At 46.9% G+C, this 21,033-nt stretch overlaps 1 protein-coding gene across 8 annotated transcripts in view; it reads left to right on the forward strand.

Annotated features, from left to right (window-relative positions):
* The window catches only part of MTMR14 (myotubularin related protein 14), a 46,394-nt gene that overhangs the window by 8,185 nt on the left and 17,176 nt on the right, over nucleotides 1-21,033 (forward strand). For 5 of the 8 annotated variants that reach the window (XM_059161608.1, XM_059161611.1, XM_059161612.1 and 2 more), the window contains exons 4-10: nucleotides 6,479-6,554; nucleotides 6,857-6,917; nucleotides 8,418-8,540; nucleotides 9,836-9,909; nucleotides 14,578-14,648; nucleotides 15,266-15,340; nucleotides 20,804-20,870. In XM_059161608.1, the coding sequence (XP_059017591.1) occupies nucleotides 6,479-6,554; nucleotides 6,857-6,917; nucleotides 8,418-8,540; nucleotides 9,836-9,909; nucleotides 14,578-14,648; nucleotides 15,266-15,340; nucleotides 20,804-20,870 (547 nt within the window). The remainder of the gene's footprint in view (nucleotides 1-6,478; nucleotides 6,555-6,856; nucleotides 6,918-8,417; nucleotides 8,541-9,835; nucleotides 9,910-14,577; nucleotides 14,649-15,265; nucleotides 15,341-20,803; nucleotides 20,871-21,033) is intronic. The other 3 variants (XM_059161607.1, XM_059161610.1, XM_059161613.1) reach the window with 2 other exon arrangements.

Raw genomic sequence — 21,033 nt, forward strand, 5'->3', positions numbered from 1 at the left:
TTTTTATAATCCTTTGATGTAACTGATGTTCCCATTTTGCAGATGAAACAAAGTAAGTAACTTTCCAAATTTACCAACAGAGCTGGGATTTGAACTGAACCTAGAATTCCCTCAGGCTACTACACTGAAAGATAGGGTCCTCCGGTGTGGTGTAAGAGGAGCTTGGACAACAGTGTGGAGTGACTCACCAGTGGCCTAATTAAGTGAGCAGGCCATGGCTTGAGAGCACTAGAGGAAAAACAGAATGCTCACTGGCAGACAGGGGAGTGTGTTCCTAGCAGGTGGTGCAGCATGGGAAAAGGCATGGAGACAGGAACCAAAGGAGCCAGGACACCTCCCTGGCTGGTGTGGAAGGTGTGTGCCAGGCCAGAGAATGGAAGGGATTGAAGACAGGAAGCCAAATGCTGACCAAGGTGCTTGCATTTGCCAGTAGAGCAGTGTGATTTTTGAGCAGGGAAATACAGGAGGAAAGTAGCTTTTTCAGGAGGATTAGTCTGTGAGGAGCAGATGAAAGTAGGGAGAGCCTGGAGAATGGGAGGGGAGCAGATGCGGTCTCTCTCTCTTTGGTTGGCAGGTACACGAGCATGTGTGCTGTAGCCCCAGTAATATGCAGAATCCAGCTGTGGTTATCCAGTGTGGGTTGTCGAGTATCTGGGCAGTAAGGAGGAGAGATATGAGGCTTGCCCCCTTTTGCCTTTCTTTCTATAAAATGGGAGAAGGGCAAATGTGAAAGGGGAGTTAGGAAACGGGACTTGAGTGAAGGCTTTCTTGGAGAGGTTGATTGTGGGGAAGAGCTTATATGGAAGTTCCTGTAGCTGATCGTCTTATAGCATTTCTTTTTCTTTTTCTTTTTTTTAAAAAGATTTTATTTATTTATCTGACAGAGATCACAAGTAGGCAGAGAGGCAGGCAGAGAGAGGACGAAGCCGGCTCCATTCTGAGCAGAGAGCCCGATGCGGGGCTCGATCCCAGGACCTTGGGATCATGACCTGAGCCGAAGGCAGAGGCTTCAACCCACTGAGCCACCCAGGCGCCCCATTTACAGCTTTTCTTTTCCCCTCCCACTTTGGAAACTTTTCGTGTTCCTGCAAGTTATTGGAACTCCAGTTTAAAGACCACTGCTCTGTGGAGCATAGTGCTTGTCACTAGAAATCATATAGGTAATACTCAAATCAGTATTTGCCCAAGTGTGTTCCATAGAACAGTAGTTTTAAGGATACACTTGTGTAAAGCATTCCCTGTCCGTGAATGAGAAATTCTGCGTAGCTGAGTTGGCCTGACCACAGGCCCCACTTTCATAAAGTCCATTGGTCCATGTACACTGATCTAACAAAGGCTCTGGAATGTCTTAAAGCAGAAACACCTGTGTAGCTTTGTCAGGTCCGCTGTTTCTCCTTTGTCTGTACACTACAAGTAGGGGACTTTCCTGAATGTGTTTGAGAAGGGCCACACTGAAGAGCTGAACAAGTGGGGTTGCTAAATGGCAGATTGTACACTTACAGACTAGGCAGGCCTGTGAGAAAATATTCCTAAGCCACTTGATGTCCGAGGAAGACCAGTGAGTTAGAATTATTCTGAGGAGTCCTTGGTATTCATAAGTGTTTATGAGGACTTTCCCATTAATCCTGCTTTCTTCTCCTTTTACACCTTCTTGTCTAGGCAGCATGATACCATTTCATACCTTTTGGCTTCCCCTGACACAATCGGTGTTCACTCACTTTTTACTTCTCTCCATGTGCTTCATTCTAATTGTGTGTTTGATATCTGCCATTTCCTCTCTCCCCTAATCCTAATCCCTTTGAGGACAGGGGCCTTGTCTGACTGTTGTCCTGCCAGCACCTAGCAAAGTACCCACCTGGCTTAGAAGTGGAAACTCAGTTCCTGCTTTTGGATAAAGCAGTAGTGGGCCCTGTGCGAGTGTCTGGGGTGACAGAGATGAATAAGGCGGTCCTTGTCCTCATTGAGCTCAGTGAGTGGCAGACAAGTGAACAGGCAACAGAGAGGGAGATTAGAAAAGGTGGGAGAATGTGTTGTGTTTTGAAATGGGGATCTCATCCTTAGATGTGTGGCACACGGCAGGCACTTGGTAACTAGTGCGGTGATAGCAGTGTGAATTACCAATACTTCAGAGGCAATACCTCTGCTAGGTTGGGGAAGGCAGGTGTGTTAGGAAATGCTTGCTTCCTTCAAAACTCAGTTCAGTATGGCTAGTGCGACTGAGGAACTAAATGATGTTATTGCAGTTAATTATAGCTGTAACAGGGGCGCCTGGGTGGCTCAGTGGGTTAAGCCGCTGCCTTCGGCTCGGGTCGTGATCCCGGGGTCCTGGGATCGAGCCCCGCATCGGGCTCTCTGCTCAGCGGGGAGCCTGCTTCCTCCTCTCTCTCTGCCTGCCTCTCTGCCTGCTTGTGATCTCTCTCTGTCAAATAAATAAATAAAATCTTTAAAAAAAAAAAAAAAAAAATTATAGCTGTAACAATGTGGAATTTTTTTTGTTAAACAGAGGGCTACTTTTTTTCCCCTTTAAATGCTAAAAGTAAAAGGGCACCTGGCTGGCTCAGTCAGTATAACATGTGGTTCTTGATTTCAGGGTCATGAGTTCGAGCCCCACATGGGCACAGAGATTACTTAATCTTAAAAATCTTTTTTAATTAGTGTAAAAAAAAAAGGCTAAAAGTAAACCATTCTAGTTGAGATGTGATGTGCTGAAAGTGTAAAATACAGATAGAATTTTAAAGATTTAGTACAAAAAAAGTTAAATATTAATGATTTTTAAAGTGATTATATGTTGGCATAATATTTGGGATATAATTGGGTTAAATAAAATATAATATCAAAATTCTTTAAAAACTCAGTTCAAGCATTTAAGGGTAAGGTGTTCTCCTCTGCCATTTTCTACCCCTTGTATTTAGCTTTCAGATGATTAAAATTGGGACAGGTCATCTTTCTTTTTTTACTCCCTTAAGAGATGGAGAGTAAAGGTCTGCCACTTTTATTGGTGTGTCCAACTTGGTTACTAGATAGGCAAATCCTACAGAGCAGTAGTCCTCATGCAGAAGTAGAGGCCACTCACAATTAGATAAATGGAGAGCATTCACAGTGCATCCTGCTTTCTCAGTCAAGAGCTAAGCTTAAAGAAAGAAATGATGGGGCTCTGGTTTAGAGCCATGAGGCTAAGGAGCAGGTCTCAAGTCTGTAGTACAGTAGAGCTTCTGCCAGGTACTGCCTGAGGACCTTGCTTCAGAGGAGGCTAGTGCCTTACTTGGGGAATTAGCCAGCTTGCCTTTTCAGTCTCATGAGTCCTCTGGGCCCATGTCTTGCTGCCTGACTTAGCAAAAAGGCAGGACGGATCTAAGGAATATGGGAGGTCTGGGACAGAAAGAAGTATCTGAACCTAGGAAGGAGTTCAAGAAACAGTCACAAAATCAGGAGCCAAAGATAGTGTGTGTCTCTGCTCTGAAAAGATTTAACAAAATAAATAAATAAGTAAATAAATGCAAAGAGTGAGATTTGGTGTTAGCAACTTAGATGATGGGGATGGGTGGGCATGATAACACACGCCAGTCAAACTCAAACAAGCTTTCCCACATGGATGCTGAAGATGGCGGAGGGGCAGGTCCCTTGTTCAGTGGCAGAGGCTACCTTCTGGGCTGCTGGGTGGCCATCGTGGCCAACTAAGTATGGCTAGACTTGAAGTCATGTGCTGTGAGGGCATCAACGTATCTGGCAGTTTCTACAGAAAACAAGTTGAAGTAGCCGGACTTTTCTCTTCAAGTGGGTGCACGTCAACCCATTCTGTGGCACCTACCACTTTGAGTGCCCTGTCGCATCTTTTGGTGGACAGTGCGAGGCCTCCTGCTCCTTCAAGACCCAGTAAGGCCAGGCTGTTCTGAACCGCCTCAAGGGATCCTGCCACCTTATGACAAGAAAAAGCAGGTGGTGGTTTTTCCCTGCTCCCAAGGTTGTATTGGAAGCCTACAGTAAAGTTTGCTTGGTTGGAAGTACCGGAGAGTAGCAGCCACCCTAGAGGACAAGAGGAAGGAAAAGGCCAAGATCCATTACTCGAAGAAAAAGCCACTCCTGAGGCTATGGAAACCGGCTGAAAAGAACCTGAAGAAGAAAATTGACGAATGCATAGAAGTCTTCAAGACCCACGGACCACTGGTCTGGTCCCAATAAAATTGATTATTTATTTCAGGGGTTGGGGGACCTCAAAACAAGCTGTTGCACCTCTGTTGTCTTGCTGTCAGAAATCAGACTTCCCTCTTTTTTTTTTTTTTTTTTTTTTTTTTTTTTTTTTTTAAAGATTTTATTTATTTATTTGTCAGAGAGAGAGGAGCGAGAGTGAGCACAGGCAGACAGAGTGGCAGGCAGAGGCAGAGGGAGAAGCAGGCTCCCCGCCAAGCAAGGAGCCCGATGTGGGACTCGATCCCAGGACGCTGGGATCACGACCTGAGCTGAAGGCAGCTGCTTAACCAACTGAGCCACCCAGGCGTCCCCAGACTTCCCTCTTAACGTGAGAGTTTCTCAGGTCTAACCCTGGGGATTGACACTTCCCTGCTATAGTTTTCTACTTCCCTGCTCTCCATTCCTGGGATGGTTCCCTTAGAGCAGCTCTTAACACGGACTTGGGAGAGTCCAGGAACCTCTAAAATGTAAGTTAACTGTGGTGCATACATTTTTTTTCTGGAGATAGTTGATCGTTTTCATCAGATTTTCAAAATGCTTTTGGACCCAGAAAAAATTAAGCAGCTCCCACCAGAGTGCATCCTTCTCAGGCCAGCAGGAATCCCAGCCCACATCCTACATCACAGGCTGCTGGGACAACCTTCCCACGAATCTCTTCTTGCCCCCAGCCCTGAAAAAATATCACACCCTGCCTTAGGTTGTATGGAGGTTCCTTTTCTGTTATCCACCCCTACCCCAGGCAGTCATTACTTCAAGAGAGCTAGAAGGTGACCTGGTGATGCCCACTCACATCCCTTTCCTGTAGCAACAAAACCTTGTTTCTCTTATTATCTAACAGATAGAGAAGAAAAAGAAGGCCTTAGGCAGTATTTTGCACTCTTTCGGGGACCTGCTTTACATTGCCGGTCTGTGTGACCCATTGAGAAATGTACTTCCCCCCTCTCTGTCATGCAGCTGCCCTCCTCTTTAATATAAATTCACAGCCACCTCACTGCCATCCTTAGCCTTTAGACTCTGGGTTAGTTGGCCTACCCATTACCACCTATCTCCTCCCATACCCCCAACCCTACTGGATCTCATCACAGTTTAAAAATACATTCTTTCTTTCTTTCTTCCTTTCTTTTTTTTTTTTTTTTAAAGATTATTTATTTATTTACTTGACAGAGAGAGAGCACAAATAGAGAAGCAGGTGGGGGGTGGGGGGGAAGCAGGCTCTCCTCTGAGCAGAGAGCCCGATGCGGGGCTCAGTCCCAAGACCCCGAGATCGTGACCTGAGCCAAAGGTAGCGGCTCAACCAACTGAGCCACCCAGGTACCCCTAAAGACACAGTCTTAAAATTAGATTTTGAAGTTCAGTCCAGTTGCCTGGTTTCTAGGAGTCTAGCTCTCAAAGTGATCTTTAAGTAATGAGGCAAAGAGTGAAAAAAAAAAAAAAAAGCTCAGTTAAAACTACAGCATTTCCTTGTTGAGGAGAGAAATGTAATGTAATCAAAACAAAACTAAACCAAACCCGAAGGTTTCTCCCTTAATTGATTCCTGTTTCCGAGGTTGCTCATCCCAGTGCTGAACAGTTCCAAATGATGATTAACACAGGCTTTGGAGGTAGATGGGTCTAGATCAAATCCCAGCTTACCCCTCCTTGTATGGCCTTACATATCATGTCACCTCCCTGTGCCTTCTGTGAAGTGGCAGCAGTGCATGCCACCTGCCACATCTACCTCATGGGCTCGCTGAGAATTCACTGAGAAGGTAGTGTAAATGTCTCAGTGCCATGCCCAGAACACACACATAGTAACACCGAATCCTACACACATACACATGGGACAGCCCCTCAGTCTGACTGGTACTCTTAGTAGCATTCTGGTGCCTCTTGTTTGGGAGAGACGCTCCCTTGACAGGGTGTAGATTAATCTGCAGAGTCCTGGGCGTTTCTTCAACTGTGCACACTTAAGAAAATCATCTTGGCCATTGGCCTGAGGGTACAAACTTGAGGATCTCCTGTACAGCCGAGTGATTATAGTATTAATATTGTATTCTGTGCTTGAAAGTTGCAAAGAGAGATGATCTTAAATGTTTTTACCACATGAAAGAAATGATAATTGTGTGACATGATAGAGCTGTTAGCTAACGCAATGGTGGTAATGATTTTACAATTTATAAGTGTATCAAATCAGCATTTTGTAAACCTTAAACTTAGACATTTGTATGTCAGTTATATCTCAATAAAGCTGGGAAAAACAAGAACACAAAAAAACCCAGAAAAGCATCTGAAAATGCTGTTTCTCTCCCAGCACATTTGTAGGTCGGCTACCCTGGCTGGATGGGGGGAGCTGTATGGACGCACTGGCTACAACTATATTTTCTCAGGTGAATATTGAGCTACCTCCTCTGACTAAGAACAAGAGTCCAGATACCGAGAATAGCCACGCACGCTACAGTGGCATAGGTAGAGAGTATGAGCAATCTGGGGGGAGACCGGGACCTTCTCTTCATCACTCAAGGAGATGCTGGGGTAAAGAAGACTGCCAGGCACACAGGACATCTGGTGCCAAAGAGAGGAGGGCTGTCCTTGGGGGTGGTGTCAGAGTGGGGTGGGAGGAGCCTGGTCAGGAAGCCCTGGGGGTGGAGCCCTGTGCAACAGCCTTGGTGCTGACAGGTTTCTCTGGCAGGGGGTGCAGATGATGCCTGGGCAGATTCAGAGGACATCACCGAGGAGGACTGCGCTCTTCGGTCAGTGCCAGATTGTTATGGATCTGGGCTTGTATGGGGGTGGGATATCTGACCAGTGATGGGCATTTTCATACTGTGTTCGTCAGTGGTGCAGGTGAGTGCTTTGGCTCCTTTCCTTCCACTGCTAACTCCATGTCCTGGAAATAGGGTCATTAAGGTCCATCCCATAACTTCTCACCAGAGCTGATTTTAATGGCTGGCTAAGCAATCTCTCTCCCTCCTGGGCAGTCTCTCAGCCCCAGGGTCAGCAGGTCTGAGACAAGGCTCAGACGTCTGTTGTCTGTTTGTGTGTTCAAGCCCTGTTGGTTACAGGGTGTGACCAGGATGCTGACAGCCAGCCTGCTGGGTATCATACAGCACACCTGGTACCACGGTACAAGGCAAGGGCTGTAGTCCCCATGGAATAGCCTAAAGACTATAGATGTTACACAATTCATCAAGTTGTCTTTGATTCCATAATAGAACTTGATACAGAGAAGTATTTTAGGCCCTCTTAAAGGGAGGAAATGGGTTGGTTCACACTCTTCTACCTCCTTTCCAAACGTTTTTAGAAAATGACCCCCTAGGATATTTTGGAAAAGCTCCTTTGGATGGTCTGTATGGTGGAAAGTCTTTAACTAGTGTCAGGCATCTCTGGAATGCTCACAAGCGCCTTAGTAAGATCAGTTGCCCCAAATCATGGTTTGGTGCATGAAAAGGCATCTCACTATGCCCAGTTCTGTCTGTCTGTTCCAAGAGCTGCAGCCCTGGCTTGTGCTCAAGAATGTTTGGCTCTTCCCCTGAGATCAGACAACCTCTGCCTCAGCCAGGCCACGTTCCATAGCATGCACTGTTCTTGGTGAGGAGACTGCTGTGGACAGCAAAGCAGTGGGCATTGAAAAATTAATGGTGACTGTGTATTCGTTCCGCTTTTGCCTTTATCTGTATGACTGATCAAAAGACAGCCTGGGGGGATTTGGAAAAATTTTATCTCCTTGCTTCTTAGACCTGCTAAGTAGAGGGAATTCACTTGCTAGTATTTCATGATCAGTTGCTAAAACAGCTCTAAAAAATCCATCTCCAAACAAGCATTTCACTCTGTTACATTATGAGCAAATCATGTGGCTAAAAGTGGTCAGAAATGGGAAAAAGGGGGGTGGGGTGGAGGAAGATAAACTCTAATGGAAGCTCAGAGACTCTATCAGCCACCAGCTTGCTGCTTTTTAGAACTCAGATTATCTAGTCTTCGGGCTTAATGTCAAGCAGTGCCAAAAAGCTCTTTCCCAGTTCCTGGCTGCAAATTGCTCCTCTTTGAAATATGTCCCAGAGAGCAGGGTAATCTCTAGAAAGTCACCTTCCCTGAAGCCAGCTGTCCTGTCTTGGCCCTCCCTCCACCTTACAGAGAAGGGAAACAGAAGTTCTTGCCAATGACATCTGTACTTCCTTGAACACGTTCCCTACCCCTCAAACTTCTCTGAATGAATGTGCAGTATAGCTTCTCCCTTCGGCTCTTTGTTTCAGAAGTTCCGACACACATCTTTTTGATAAGGTTAGAGGCTATGACATCAAGCTGCTTCGGTACCTGTCCGTCAAATACATCTGTGACCTGATGGTGGAGAACAAGAAGGTGAAGTTTGGCATGAAGTAAGTACAGGCCACCTCCTGAAATAGGCAGAGGTGATACGTTCATCACTCTTCAGGTCAGTGATGGTATATAAAGTTACCAAGGGCTTGCCACATGCCAGGCCTTGTGCCGAGGGCTTTCTGTACATCTTCTAGCTGTATCTTCAAACATTCTTGCAAGGCAGGTTCTACTGTGCCCCTCTTGCAAATGAGAAACTAAAGCACGGAGAAATTAAGTAACTTGCTCAAAGTTATGGAGATAAGTAACTGAGGGGCCGTGAGTCTCTAACCTGTGCTCTGCTGCCTCCTCCTCTTAGATGTTCTTGAAGATTCATCCCTTGGCTCCAGGTTCTGTACCACATCTGATAGATTAGAGTCTGCTTCAAGTAGAATAACAAAAACAGAAATCAGTATATATATATACCCAATTTTTACTTTACATATGGACCAGATCTTGATATTTGATAAGGCAAAAATTGAAAATAATGGAAGCTGGGTTGAGGGGATGAGATTGTAGAAGTCCCCCCCCCCCAATTTTTTTATTTTTTCATAATATTGGCGTTATTTATGCTGAGGTTGTCTTAGAAAATAAGGCATACTGTGGCCTTACAGCTCAGCTTTGTGTAGATACCTGAATATTCCCTTCATCTATCAGAATGTCCTAAGTCTTTCCCTTTCAGATGCCATTTGTCCACCCTGTTTAGGAGTGTCCTCAGTGAATATTGGAGAAGACAGTAGAGGCGACAGTTCCCCTGAAGCCCCCTTTGGACAGTGTCTCAGTTACTTGCTGTCGTGTCATTCTACCCTCTGGGTTGGGGTGGTTGTGCTGCCTTCAATTGTGGGACTCAGCGGGAAGGTTGTTGTGGGTGCCACAGAATTGGAGGGTAACCTCTCTTGCTTGATGAGTTAGAGTAGGGGGCAGAGAAGTTACATTTCTTTTCTTTACTTTTTTTTTTTTTTTTAAGATTTTATTTACGCACTTGACAGAGAGAGATCACAAGTAGGCAGAAAGGCAGGCAGCGAGAGAGGAGAAAGCAGGCTCCCTGTAGAGCAGAGAGCCCGATGTGGGGCTTGATCCCAGGACCCTGAGATCATGACCTGAGCTGAAGGCAGAGGCTTAACCTACTGAGCCACCCAGGCGCCCCCAAGAAGTTACATTTCTTAATTGTTCAAAGTTAGCACTGCTACAGGGAATCATTCCTAGTTCTGAAGACTAGTTTCTTTAGCAAGAGGTTCATTTTACGTTGTTGTAATACTCATTGGGGAATGGTGCATATGTGTTGTGATGCCATAACACATTGTGTCCTGTCTTGTAGTGTAACCTCCTCCGAGAAGGTGGACAAAGCCCAGCGCTATGCCGACTTCACTCTCCTCTCCATCCCGTATCCAGGTAGGGAGCTCTTTTCAGGGTCTAGTCTAGTGACAGGTTTCCTAGGACTGGGGGCTCTCAAGAGGCCATCTCTACTTAGGTACATAGGTATCCTAGAGCTTTCCTGGAGGATCTTATGTTTTGTGTTGTCTTGTTTTAAAGTTTTATTTCTTTGAGAGAGAGAGAGGGAGAGAGAGGGAAACTAAGCAGACTCCTTGCTGAGCACTGAGCCCAACATGGGTCTCAATCTCATGACCCTGAAATCCAGACCCGAGCTGAAACCGGGAGTCAGACACTTAACCGACTGAGACCCCGGCACCATGCTGCGCCACCATCTGCCCTCTCCCCCAGTGCCCCACCCCCCCAGAGGATCTTATACTGATCAGCATAGGACACCATGGCTCTCAGTTTTAAGCTTTCACACTTAGGGTAGGACACTGTCCTGGAAGGCACTTTCTATTTGGGGTCCAGGGATTAACTCCTGGCTCAGGTACTACTACTGCTATAACCCTGAGCAAGTTACTTCACCTCTCCAAGCCTCAGCTTTTCTCAGGTGTCATTTGGTACTTGGAAGGGCTTAAACTCAAGGTTTTTTTTTTTTTTTTTTTTTTTTTTTTAAAGATTTTATTTATTAATTTGACAGAGAGAAATCACAAGTAGACGGAGAGGCAGCCAGAGAGAGAGAGGGAAGCAGGTTCTCCGCTGAGCAGAGAGCCCGATGCGGGACTCGATCCCAGGACTCTGAGATCATGACCCGAGCCGAAGGCAGCGGCTTAACCCACTGAGCCACCCAGGCGCCCCTAAACTCAAGGTTTTGTTGTGAAGCTTAGATGGGATCATATTTGTGAAAGTACTCTGTGCAGATAAAATACTATTTCAGCATTAAACATTACTGGCTACTCTGTGTCAGCAACTAATGATGTTGCGCTGGCCTTTGTGGTTGTGAACCTTTGAATGTCTGTCTTGGGGTGATCAAGTTATTTATGGAAATTGCTCTAAGTGAGGCCCTAGGTGATGAAGAATATGATTGCCGTGTCCCCAGTTGTACACCATTGGTGACCTCACCATGTTGTAAACACTTTGGTGTACACAGAGCTAGCTGCATTTGTCTCTGGTGCCCTGATATGTGTGAGACCTGTGGCCAGGGCAGTACTGAATGTACTGGATAGTACATTAGTCCAGTTGGTAACATTGAAGCTTTCTGACAATACCTCCTTGTTCAGCAAGGGAGGCCAGAAGAGCCCTAATGTCAGCACAAGACTTTGTCAACAGCAGGAAGTGTTCTCTCTCTCCTTGACATCTCTTTTCTGCTTCTCAGCATCAGCATCTGACTTCCATCCTATGCTGGACCTCTAGCGCCATAGAGCTAATAGCAAAAGCTGGCCAGTGACAACAGGTTGTTGTACAGCTGGGTCTTCTCATTAGAACTACAGGGTTATCAGTGCCTGGCAGGAGAGGGTATCCTCCCCATTGTGAGCTGGTGGTATTCAAACCATGACCGTTGATAGCCCAGCACTCTTACTGTAGTGGCCTCTCCTGGAATCTCTCTTCACTCTTCTCTGCCAGCTTAGTGGTTAGTGCCATATAGAGCAGGGCAAGAGTCTCAGCCTTATAGTTCTGTGTGTCTTTGAACAAGCACCTCAGCCCCATCTCGCAGTGGCTTCATCCTCCATAAAAATGAAGATAATGGTGCTTATTTCAAGGTAAAGTCCCAAATTTATCCCTAACACATGCTCAGTAAACACTAGGCTAAATGATGGGTACACAGGGAGGAAAGGTTCAGGGAAGTTCCTCTTTCCTGAAAGCTGCTGGGGCAGAGGCAAACCATGCTGCTGCTGCTGTGGGCTTGACAGTCTCAGAGCCACACTGTGACAAAGTGCCCCCCCCACGGCCCCTGGCCCCCGCCCCCCTCCCCACAGAGTGTCTGTGCTGGAGCAGTTAGATTTTCAGACCCAGCTCCCAACTCCCAGGAGATGTTTTGGGGGTCTGCAGGCCAAAGTACTCTGCTGAACAAGAAGAGTCAGTGCTGTGTGAGGAACCACGCATCGCTTTCTTTGTTTATATTTACGTTTTAAGTAGAGCTTGGTTTAGAAAAAATAGTTTTGCTAGAAGTTTGCATACCACTGCCCCAGAACTGTAGCACCATATCCTTTCTGCTGTAGTGTGGCACCTTGCCAGAAGACTCCCCAAATCTTAACACCCGTTGACCCCGTGATGCAGCGGGCCTTAAGGCAGCCAATATGAGGCTGAACATGTTCATCATGATGTCTGTTCATACTAGCAGAACATGAGAAGAAGCATTCTCATTAGTCAGAATGGTGATTACATAGTCATAGAAAAATGCTTAGACTTTTTGATATAGAAAGATGCTTAAGATGTGAAGCAGGACACAGAATTTTATAGTACAATGTCAGTGTCAACAATGTAAGGGAAAAAATGCTTTCACAAAAGGGCCAGCAGGAAATAGCCAAAATGGTAAGATGCTACAACCTGTGAATTTTTTTCCCTGTTCTTCCCAAGGTTTCTATGTACTACATCTGATAGTTGTGTGTGTGTGTATTAGTGGGAGGGAAATCAATAGGGTCCAAGTCAATAGAAACCATAAAGCCAGAGGTGGGGGAGATGCCATCACACATCCGGGTAAGGGGATGGGGGAAGCACTTTTTACCTGCTATGCTTATGTTCTTGAATTTCTTTACAAGTCTGGATTACTTCTTCTCAAGGAAAAGAAACAGTTCGCATTACCGAAACCCCAGTCATGAGCCACGCTTTGTAGCTGTTCATGGCATCTCAGCTGAGTCCTCTGAAGACCGTGAGGCCAGCCAGGTGCTCTGATGCTCTCAGTTCTAACTCTGTCAGATGAACTTGGATTTGGACTGGCCCTTGACACGGGGAAGTGTTCTGGGAGCACTTCCTTCAACATACCAAAATAGCCGAAGACTCAGCTGCACAAGTCTGATTGGTTTTTTCCTTGAGCCAGTGGCTCTTTCCACCCCCGCTTTTGGTCTTATCCCTCTTGTCTCTCAGTGGGTTCAGGAGCCTGTTCAGGTAATGAATGTCAGGCATTTCCCTGGGTACTGAATCTATTTTAAGTGTATCCATTTCTCCCAAGAAATTGCCTCTGCATCACAGGCTGGCCGGAGCTCAGCCCTGAGCCTGCAGTGTTGATTTGAGTAGGTCGAGTTTGGGGAAAAAAACAGTCCTTCAAAGGAGCTCTGATCAATAATTGGTGGCTTTTCTAAAGCTGGGCTCATAAGCCCAGGGCCTCTGTCTGATATTTGTATTTCTTCTTTCTGCCAGGAGGGCACCCTAGAATAGACTGGAGTGTTAGAGCTGAGGATGGTTTCCTGACTTCTCAGTCAGCAGTGAGGCCTTGAGGGATTAGAGTGCAGAAATGTGTGTGGAATGGAAGCCCAGGATATAGGACATGGGCTGCATTTCCAGACCTCCTTCTCCAAAGGAACCTTTCCTATCTTCCCTGGGGTGGCCTCACACAGGAGGGGAGGTTGGCCCAAGAGTAGCTGGGGAAGTTTCATGTGAATTTCTTTGGCCTGTGGCCCCCTCCCCAGAATTCCAGTAGCTCTTTATTGCCATTGGGTGGGGACCTCACTACACTTGGACCTGTGGCCAAAGGCATGTGGCCTCCAAAGTTTGTATTGGTTCTGGTTGAGGAAGTGAGAATAACTTCAAGAAGCTACGTTGAAGTGCCTTCTCCCACTCTTAAGGTCATAGCAGCCCCAGGATGCTCCCCGTGCTATGGTGGATGAGTGAGCCTCATTGTCTGTGAGGCAAGCAGTTGACCATAAGCAGCAGGGCTGGCCGTGTGGGCCCTTCCTGCAGCAGCAGCAGCAGCAGCAGCAGCAGCAGCAGCATGGTATAATCAACCACCATTATTTATAACACTAATGGCTATCATTTGAAAGACATCTGTACCTGTGCTTGCTAGTGTTTTATATGTTATTGTTTCGTTTTTAACCATTTCATAAATGAGAAAATCAAGGCCTAGGGAAGTTACACCACCTGCTTGCAGTCACAGAGCTAAGTGAAAGGCTGAGATTTGAAGCCGAGAATGTTGCTGAAACCCTTTCTCTCCACAGTTCCTCTCTGTATTCCTGAGGGCCTACTCTGGCAGAGTTTCTTACAGTTTTCCTAGAGAATGAGACAGGAAAGCACCTCTCAGCGAGGTCTTTTGGCGATGGATATGTCTCTTGAGCACCTGTCACATTTCAGGCACTGTCTGTGGTCTTTTCCACTATGTCACCAGAGGCCTGTGAGGTTGGTGGTAGGAGGGAGAATGATCCTCAGTTACTAGGGAGGTGGCTGAGAAAAGTACTGTTGACACTCAGATCGTAAACCACGCTTTGTTTACTGGCCGTTGGCACTTCAGGGACAAGTAGGACAAAGGACCTGAAATCAGGGAGAAGTGACCAGTATCCACTGAGCCCAGATGGAGAAAGATACAAAGAGGTCTGCAGGCTGACAGTACCTTATCAGGAAGGCTTGTAACTGGAAACCTAAGGAGCACTAGCTCTTCCCTGTCCATGCCGGTCCATAGCCGTGTCAGCTGTGGTCACATATGGGGCCCACCAGTATGGAAAAGCTTATGACTTGGTAGCTGCTTTGGTCCTTTAGCATCTCAGGAAACTGGGCTAGCAAAGGTGATGTCTTAACTCTGCCCTTCTTTTCCAGGCTGTGAATTTTTCAAGGAATATAAGGATCGGGATTACATGGCTGAAGGGCTCATTTTTAACTGGAAGCAGGTATGAGCAGTAACAATCATCAACAATCATCTTAACATTTCTTTGCAAAGGGAGGGCATGGAGAACAGGTTGCAGTCTTTTTGGGGAAAACAACTACCTTTTCCTTTCTCTTCTCTGCCATGGATGAGTATCATTATTTTCCCTCCCTCTTGTCTTTGTGTGTACATGTTGAAGTTCTCATATATGCTTTCCTCTCCCCTTTTAATTTATCCCTTTCTTCAAAGGTTTTTTTTTTTCAGGGACAGGATAGGAAATATCCTTCCTCTCTGCTCTACCATCTGCGTAAAAAGTGGGACCAGCATTCTGTTCCTTTCCCAGTCGGCAGAAGCCGGCCACGGGAGCCTGCTGGATGCTGACTGTAGATTCATCATGTCTGTTTTGGCAGCAAACACTAGAATGGCCCACTGGAAAACTCCACTTGGAAGCAGTGTCTAGTCCCTTTGATTTTAAAACTGTCCCTTCGAGGGCAGCATATGTTTCTGGCCCAGAGAAGGCAAGCACTGTGGAGGGATGTTGTGCCTGCCTTTGGTGGCCACAGCTTCAGGGTTATGACCTGCCTGTCACCATGGCTTCTCCTGCTCGCCTCTTGCATCTCACAAGTGTCTTTATACCCCCAGGACTATGTCGATGCCCCACTGAGCATCCCTGATTTCCTGACTTCCTCTCTGAACATTGACTGGAGCCAATATCAGGTGAGGGGCCTGACTGGAGCAGGGCAGGATAAGGGAGGGGGATGGAGGGGATCCCTGATGCCTGCCCCAGAAGTCCTTCATGCAGATACCAGAAGGTCCAGCTGGTGCCCTCTGACCTCTCCCACACAGCCTAGGAAAGAAGGAGCTGCTTATCCATTTAGCTCTCTCCCGATTTGCTCTTGGCCCAGAAAATCAAAGCTTTCTGATCATGACTCACTCAAAGGTTTACGTCTACCAGCAGCTTCTGTTTCCAGAGGACCTCATGGAGTCTGTTTTTCCAGCTCTGGGCTTTAGTGACTTTTTTCATTTTTCCTTTTAAATGCATGTTCTGCCAGAGGAAGTGCAGAGCTGTCTGACCTCGTTTGATTATAGAAACTTTAAAATTATTTCTATTGTGCTCCTCTCCCCTCTCCCCATGGAAGGAGCCCCAGTCTTAAGCATGTTTAGCCCAGTGTAGAAACCTAAAGGCCATCAGCAGTTTCCTTGTCACTTGCCTCAGTCAGAACTAGTAGCCTTGCTCTCCCCACTGCCTTCTCCATGTCTATTCCTTCTGCCTGACTGCCACGTCTCACCTCATCTTATCTGGCTGCCACACTGCCTTTAGGATTCAGCTCCAATGTACACTCCAGGTAGACTTCTCCAGTGTACCTCCCTTCCCCTCTCTCCAGAGGGTTGGATGCCTATATCTGCATTTCCATTGACCCTGGGCATATCTGTCATGGAATTTTCCACTGATTTGTAATCACTGATGTAGAGATCTGCTTTTCCATCTCTGGTAGACTGAGCTCCCAGAGGATGGGGAACCATGGGTTGGGCATCCTCAGCATAGAAACTGGTGCGGAGCCTAAAGCCAGACAGGCCAAGCCAGCGCCTACTTAGGAACAAATCTGTTTCCCTCCCTTTTTTTGCCCCTGGGTCTGGGCAGTTCCCATCTAGCCTTGAGGTCTCCCTCTGGCAGAGAGGCCAGGAACACCAATTAGGCAGCTGGTCTGGTCTGTAAGTGGTCTGTAAAGGTAGAGGCTGTGCTTATCTTTTACACCAGCCCTTGATTACAAAGTTGATAACTGCATAACTATTCGAATGAGTTAGAGTGGTATCGGATGTTCTCTATGCAGGTACTTCTGCAAGAGGGAACTTAGGAAGAAGAGCAAGCCAGTTTTTTGTTGTGCCCCGGAAGCCTAGAGAAGAAATGGTTTAGGGGACCCTATCCCCTGGTCTCAAGTCCTAGGTAGTAGACAGATTGAGTGGCCAAAGGAACTGGCAGATTTCCTTCTTAATTTGTTGTATGCAGAGGTGTCAAGTGGGCCCGACCCCTGGCCACCCTTACTCTTCTTTCTGGCACCATTCTGGTTTTTTTGTTTTGTTTTGTTTTTAAGATTTTATTTATTTATTTGACATTGACACAGTGAGAGAGGGAATACAAACAGGGGGAGTGGGAGAGGGAGAAGTAGACAACACCCCACCCACCCACCCCCGCCGAGCAGGGAGCCCAATGTGGGGCTCCATTCCAGGACCCTGGGATCGTGACCTGAGCCGAAGGGAGATGGTTAACGACTAAGCCACCCAGGCGCCCCGTATTTTTTAAGATTGATTTATTTTAGAGAGTGCGCAAGCATGTGCATGTGCACACTGGGGACAGGGGGACGGAGGAAGAGGGAGAGGAGAGACAATCTCAGGCACTCCCCACTGAGCACAGACCATGACACAGCATTCAAGCTCATGACCCTGAGATCATGACCTGAGCTGAAACAAAGAGTTGGATGCTCATTCCGGCCAAGCCACCCAGGAGCCCCTCTGGCAGTATTCTTCTGATGCATAAACTGGGCTTGATGAACTACTTCACTAAAGGTGCGAATAGGGGTTTAATGTATTGACACTGCTTAGGATGTCTGTCTCTTTAGGAAGGAGTCCTTTGCATATGAGGAGTAGTTCTGCTTAGTATCTCAAGGACCTGGATCTAGGCCTGAGCTTGCTTGGCCCTTCTCTCCAGGCTTTGTGGTTTTGAGCAAGTCGTCTCACTTTCCTCTAAAAGTAGAGTTGACAACACCCATTTCAGAGTTGTGCCAAGGTTCAAGTATGGTCCTTCTATGAAAGTGAATCTTAACTGAAATGCCAGATCAATTTTAATGATGATAATTCAGAAGTGGGCTGCTAGCCTGTTAACTCAAGGGCATGAACACTAATAAAATTCTAGGCACAAAAGTAGGAAGGCAGGGCATAGCTCAGCCACATGGTCTCACTGGGCCTCCTACCATCCTCTTCCTCAGCCAGGTATGTGTTGCTCTGCCTTGTCAGCCCCTTCAGCGTGAGTGTCCAGGACTCCCTGTTACTCCTCCTTATCTCCCCCAGGTGACCTCATCTACTGTCCACTCCGTCAGCCCATTGCTATCACCTGACCCAGGATTCTGGGCCAAGCCTTTCTTGGGGATCCACATCTACATCACCTCTTACCAGTGTCCCTTCATTCATCCACTTTAAACTCAAGCTGTCTGAAATGGAATTGGCCACATCTGACAGCATCACAGGCCCTCAACCTTTTACCTGGATGCTCAAAGTCAAAACTTGAGTTTTTCTCCTCCCATATCCATTGCTAGGTCCCATCAGTTCTCTAAATCTCTGCCCTTGGTGAAACTCTTCACATCTTCTTGCCTTCATTTCCTGTACCACCAGCCAATCAGGGCTCCTGTCATCTGGGTGCATCTCATGTCTGAACGGGCGCCACATTGAGGGGGAGCTGGAAACTGTGGACGTAAAGCATTTGAACAGGCCCTGGCAGATAGGAATACTCAAGTGATGGAACAAGATCATCACTGTCACCCCTTCCTGAGACTGCACTGACTGACTTTCCTGTTTTCCTCAGAGTATAGCCAAGTGACCCTTAGTGAGCCACTCAGCTCCACACAGTCCAGCCTTGTGCTTGTGACTAGCCGTCTTTTCCCTCTTCTCCGGCCACACTGACCTCCTTTCAGCCCCTTAGGGAAGAATGCCCTCCAGGTTTGCATGTGCTGCTTGATCTCTCTGCCAGTAAAAGCTTTTCTCCTTTCCCTCCCCTCTTATATGGATGCCACTACCTTCAGGAAGCTCCCCTACTGGTCCCTGTGGTTCATAATAGGCTCAGCTTGCTGGTTACATGATCCTACAGGATCCCACAGGTCTCCTTTTAGTCAGCACACCTGCAGAAGTTCACTTCTTCCCTCTCCTACGGCCATTTTAGGCTGGGGCTATCGTGGACACCGCTGTTTTTCAGGAGCAGGCCCTCAGTGATGTTCACGAGTGAAGGAACACTTCTGGCAGTACTTGTATGTGTTGCTGCCCTCCATGTAACTGGCGTGAATTTCTTAGAGATCTGCTCATTCTTTTGGTGCCATAAGACCCGATTCCAGTGTCTGCTTCTCCTCAAGCTGGCCCCTGGCCGTGAACAGTCAGAGAAGTAACATCCTACACATGCCTTCTAGTCCCGAAGCTCTAGGCCTTGTAGACGCAGAGATTCTGAAACAGCCTCCGCCCTCACTGGGCTCAGTTTAGGAAAAAAGGCAACAGCATAACCATCACCTGGGTAGTAAAGGTATTGACCAGTGGCTTCTGAATTCTCAGTGGAAGATAATAGGGCTGGGCGTTTGAAGGATGAATAGGAGTTTGCCAACCACAGGGAAGAGTACTCTAAGCATAGACACGTAAGCAGTGGTGTGGTGCTGAGTTCTGTCCCCAGAGACTTGTTCGTGGAGCACTTAGGAGGAGAGAATTAGTGCTGAGTCTAGATTTTAGTGCATTTCTCAGATCTTCCTTACTTTCTGCAGTCCCCTCAAACTTTAGTTTCATACTCTGCTATCAGAGAAGTCCCTTCAGTATAGCATGTGACTATAAATGTGAATCTCACAGTCTGGCAGGGCTGGATTCTGCCCCAGGTCAGATTAGCTATATGACTTTGGGAGCCTGCGGTTCCTACCCCAACACTGGGCACAGTGTATCTGCTGCCTCTCCTTGGTCCTTGATGTCCCCTTCCAGTAGCCACCATGGTTATTGGAGCTCTGCAGGCCACAGCTATTGGTCACTTCCTGCCCTCTCCTGGCTGCTGCAGCCTTTCCCTGGCTTACCTGACCTCCCTGGGCTTTGTGCTGCTGCACAGTTCTTGCCTCCCCCCAGTGTCTGCTCCTGCTTTTCCACACCTGCAAGATTCACAGCTCAGAGGAAATTTGTTGGCAATGGTGTGTACGACAGGTTGAGCCAGATGAGGGACAAGACCCCTGTGCTACTATGGGTAATGACTCTATTAGTGCAGTGCTGCAGCGGCCGTCTCTAGAGCTGCTGAAAGTAGGTCATAACTCTCCAGGGACTGTGGGAGGGTCAGGTAAATGAGCCTGTTTTAAATTCCTGGGAAAACCATTCCAATTACAGGTGCCGTGTTCACCTTCCCCCAGGAAATGCTCTCTCACTGGCACGAGCTAGCGTCTCCACATAGCCCCAGGACACTTATAAGCAGTTATGTTGGGAGGCTGTCCCCAGATGGGGGTAAAGGAGCCTCAGAACTGGGTCAGGCCCTTCCATGGAATTCCAAATTCCAGTAGACTTTTTCAGAGCATCTGGTTTAGACTTTTTGTTTGGGCTAGTACAAACTACTATACTATATGTTTTTTGCAGTTTTTCTTATTTTTCATTCTCCGCCCCCACAACTCATGGGCCTCCTGTTTTAAAAGATTTTGTCTGCCAATCAGATTGCAATTACTGTTCATTAAAAGACAAGTACAACGGGGCGCCTGGGTGGTGCAGTTGGTTGAGGGTCCTATTCTTGGTTTCAGCTCAGTTTGTAATCTTGGTCATGAGATCAAGGCCTGCATGGGGCTCCATGCTTGGGATTCTCTCTTCCTCTCCCCCTCCCACTCATGCTCTTCTCTCTATCTCTGTCTAAAATAAATAAATCTGTAAAAAAAAAAAAAAAAAAAGAAAGGAGTATGTAGTAAATAGCAGTAAAAAGTGAATGAAACATGGTTGATGAGGAGGTTGAAGGTTGATATTTTCTGTGATGTGATAGCAGGTAAAAGAATGGCTCTTTCCATTTGGCACCAGTGGTCACGGGCTCAGGACTCTCTGTTTGCCTCTATCAACTCCCTAGACAGCCTGCTGGGAGCCCAGGGCTTAGATGAGGCTAATGTGTGTCTACTGCTGCTGGGTGTGGGGCTCTGAGTTGCCCAGGCCCCTGCATGGCTTCCTACTCCACCATCACATCATGTTAGAATGCAGGGTAAGGGTGGTCCACAGGGTGAGGGTGCAGAGAGAGGAGGGAGGAGCTCTTGGAGTGGGAGTGAAATCTCAGATTATCTGGGATTTGGGGTCTATGACTTGTGACCAAGATGCTGGGGTACTTGTTGCCCAAGAATAACCCTTGGATTTTATTTTTTAAATACCTTAAGTTCTCAGTCTGAGTTACATATTGATTCCAAGACCTCTTTTATTGTTCTTTAACAGAGTTGGGACCTGGTGCAACAAACACAAAACTACCTGAAACTGCTGCTTTCCATAATTAACAGCGATGGTGAGTCTGCCTGTGCCTGAGGCCTCAAGTATTGGATCTTCTGGGTATTCCCATGTCGTGATACCGTGAATATGTTTTTTGGGGGTCACACACCTACCTTTTGCTTTATGGGAGAAGGATTTAAGGATTCCCTTGTCCATTGGCAGCTTTATTCCACGTCCTC

This window comes from Mustela lutreola, chromosome 2 (assembly GCF_030435805.1).
Source record: "Mustela lutreola isolate mMusLut2 chromosome 2, mMusLut2.pri, whole genome shotgun sequence".
In the NCBI taxonomy this organism is placed as follows: Eukaryota; Metazoa; Chordata; class Mammalia; order Carnivora; family Mustelidae; genus Mustela; species Mustela lutreola.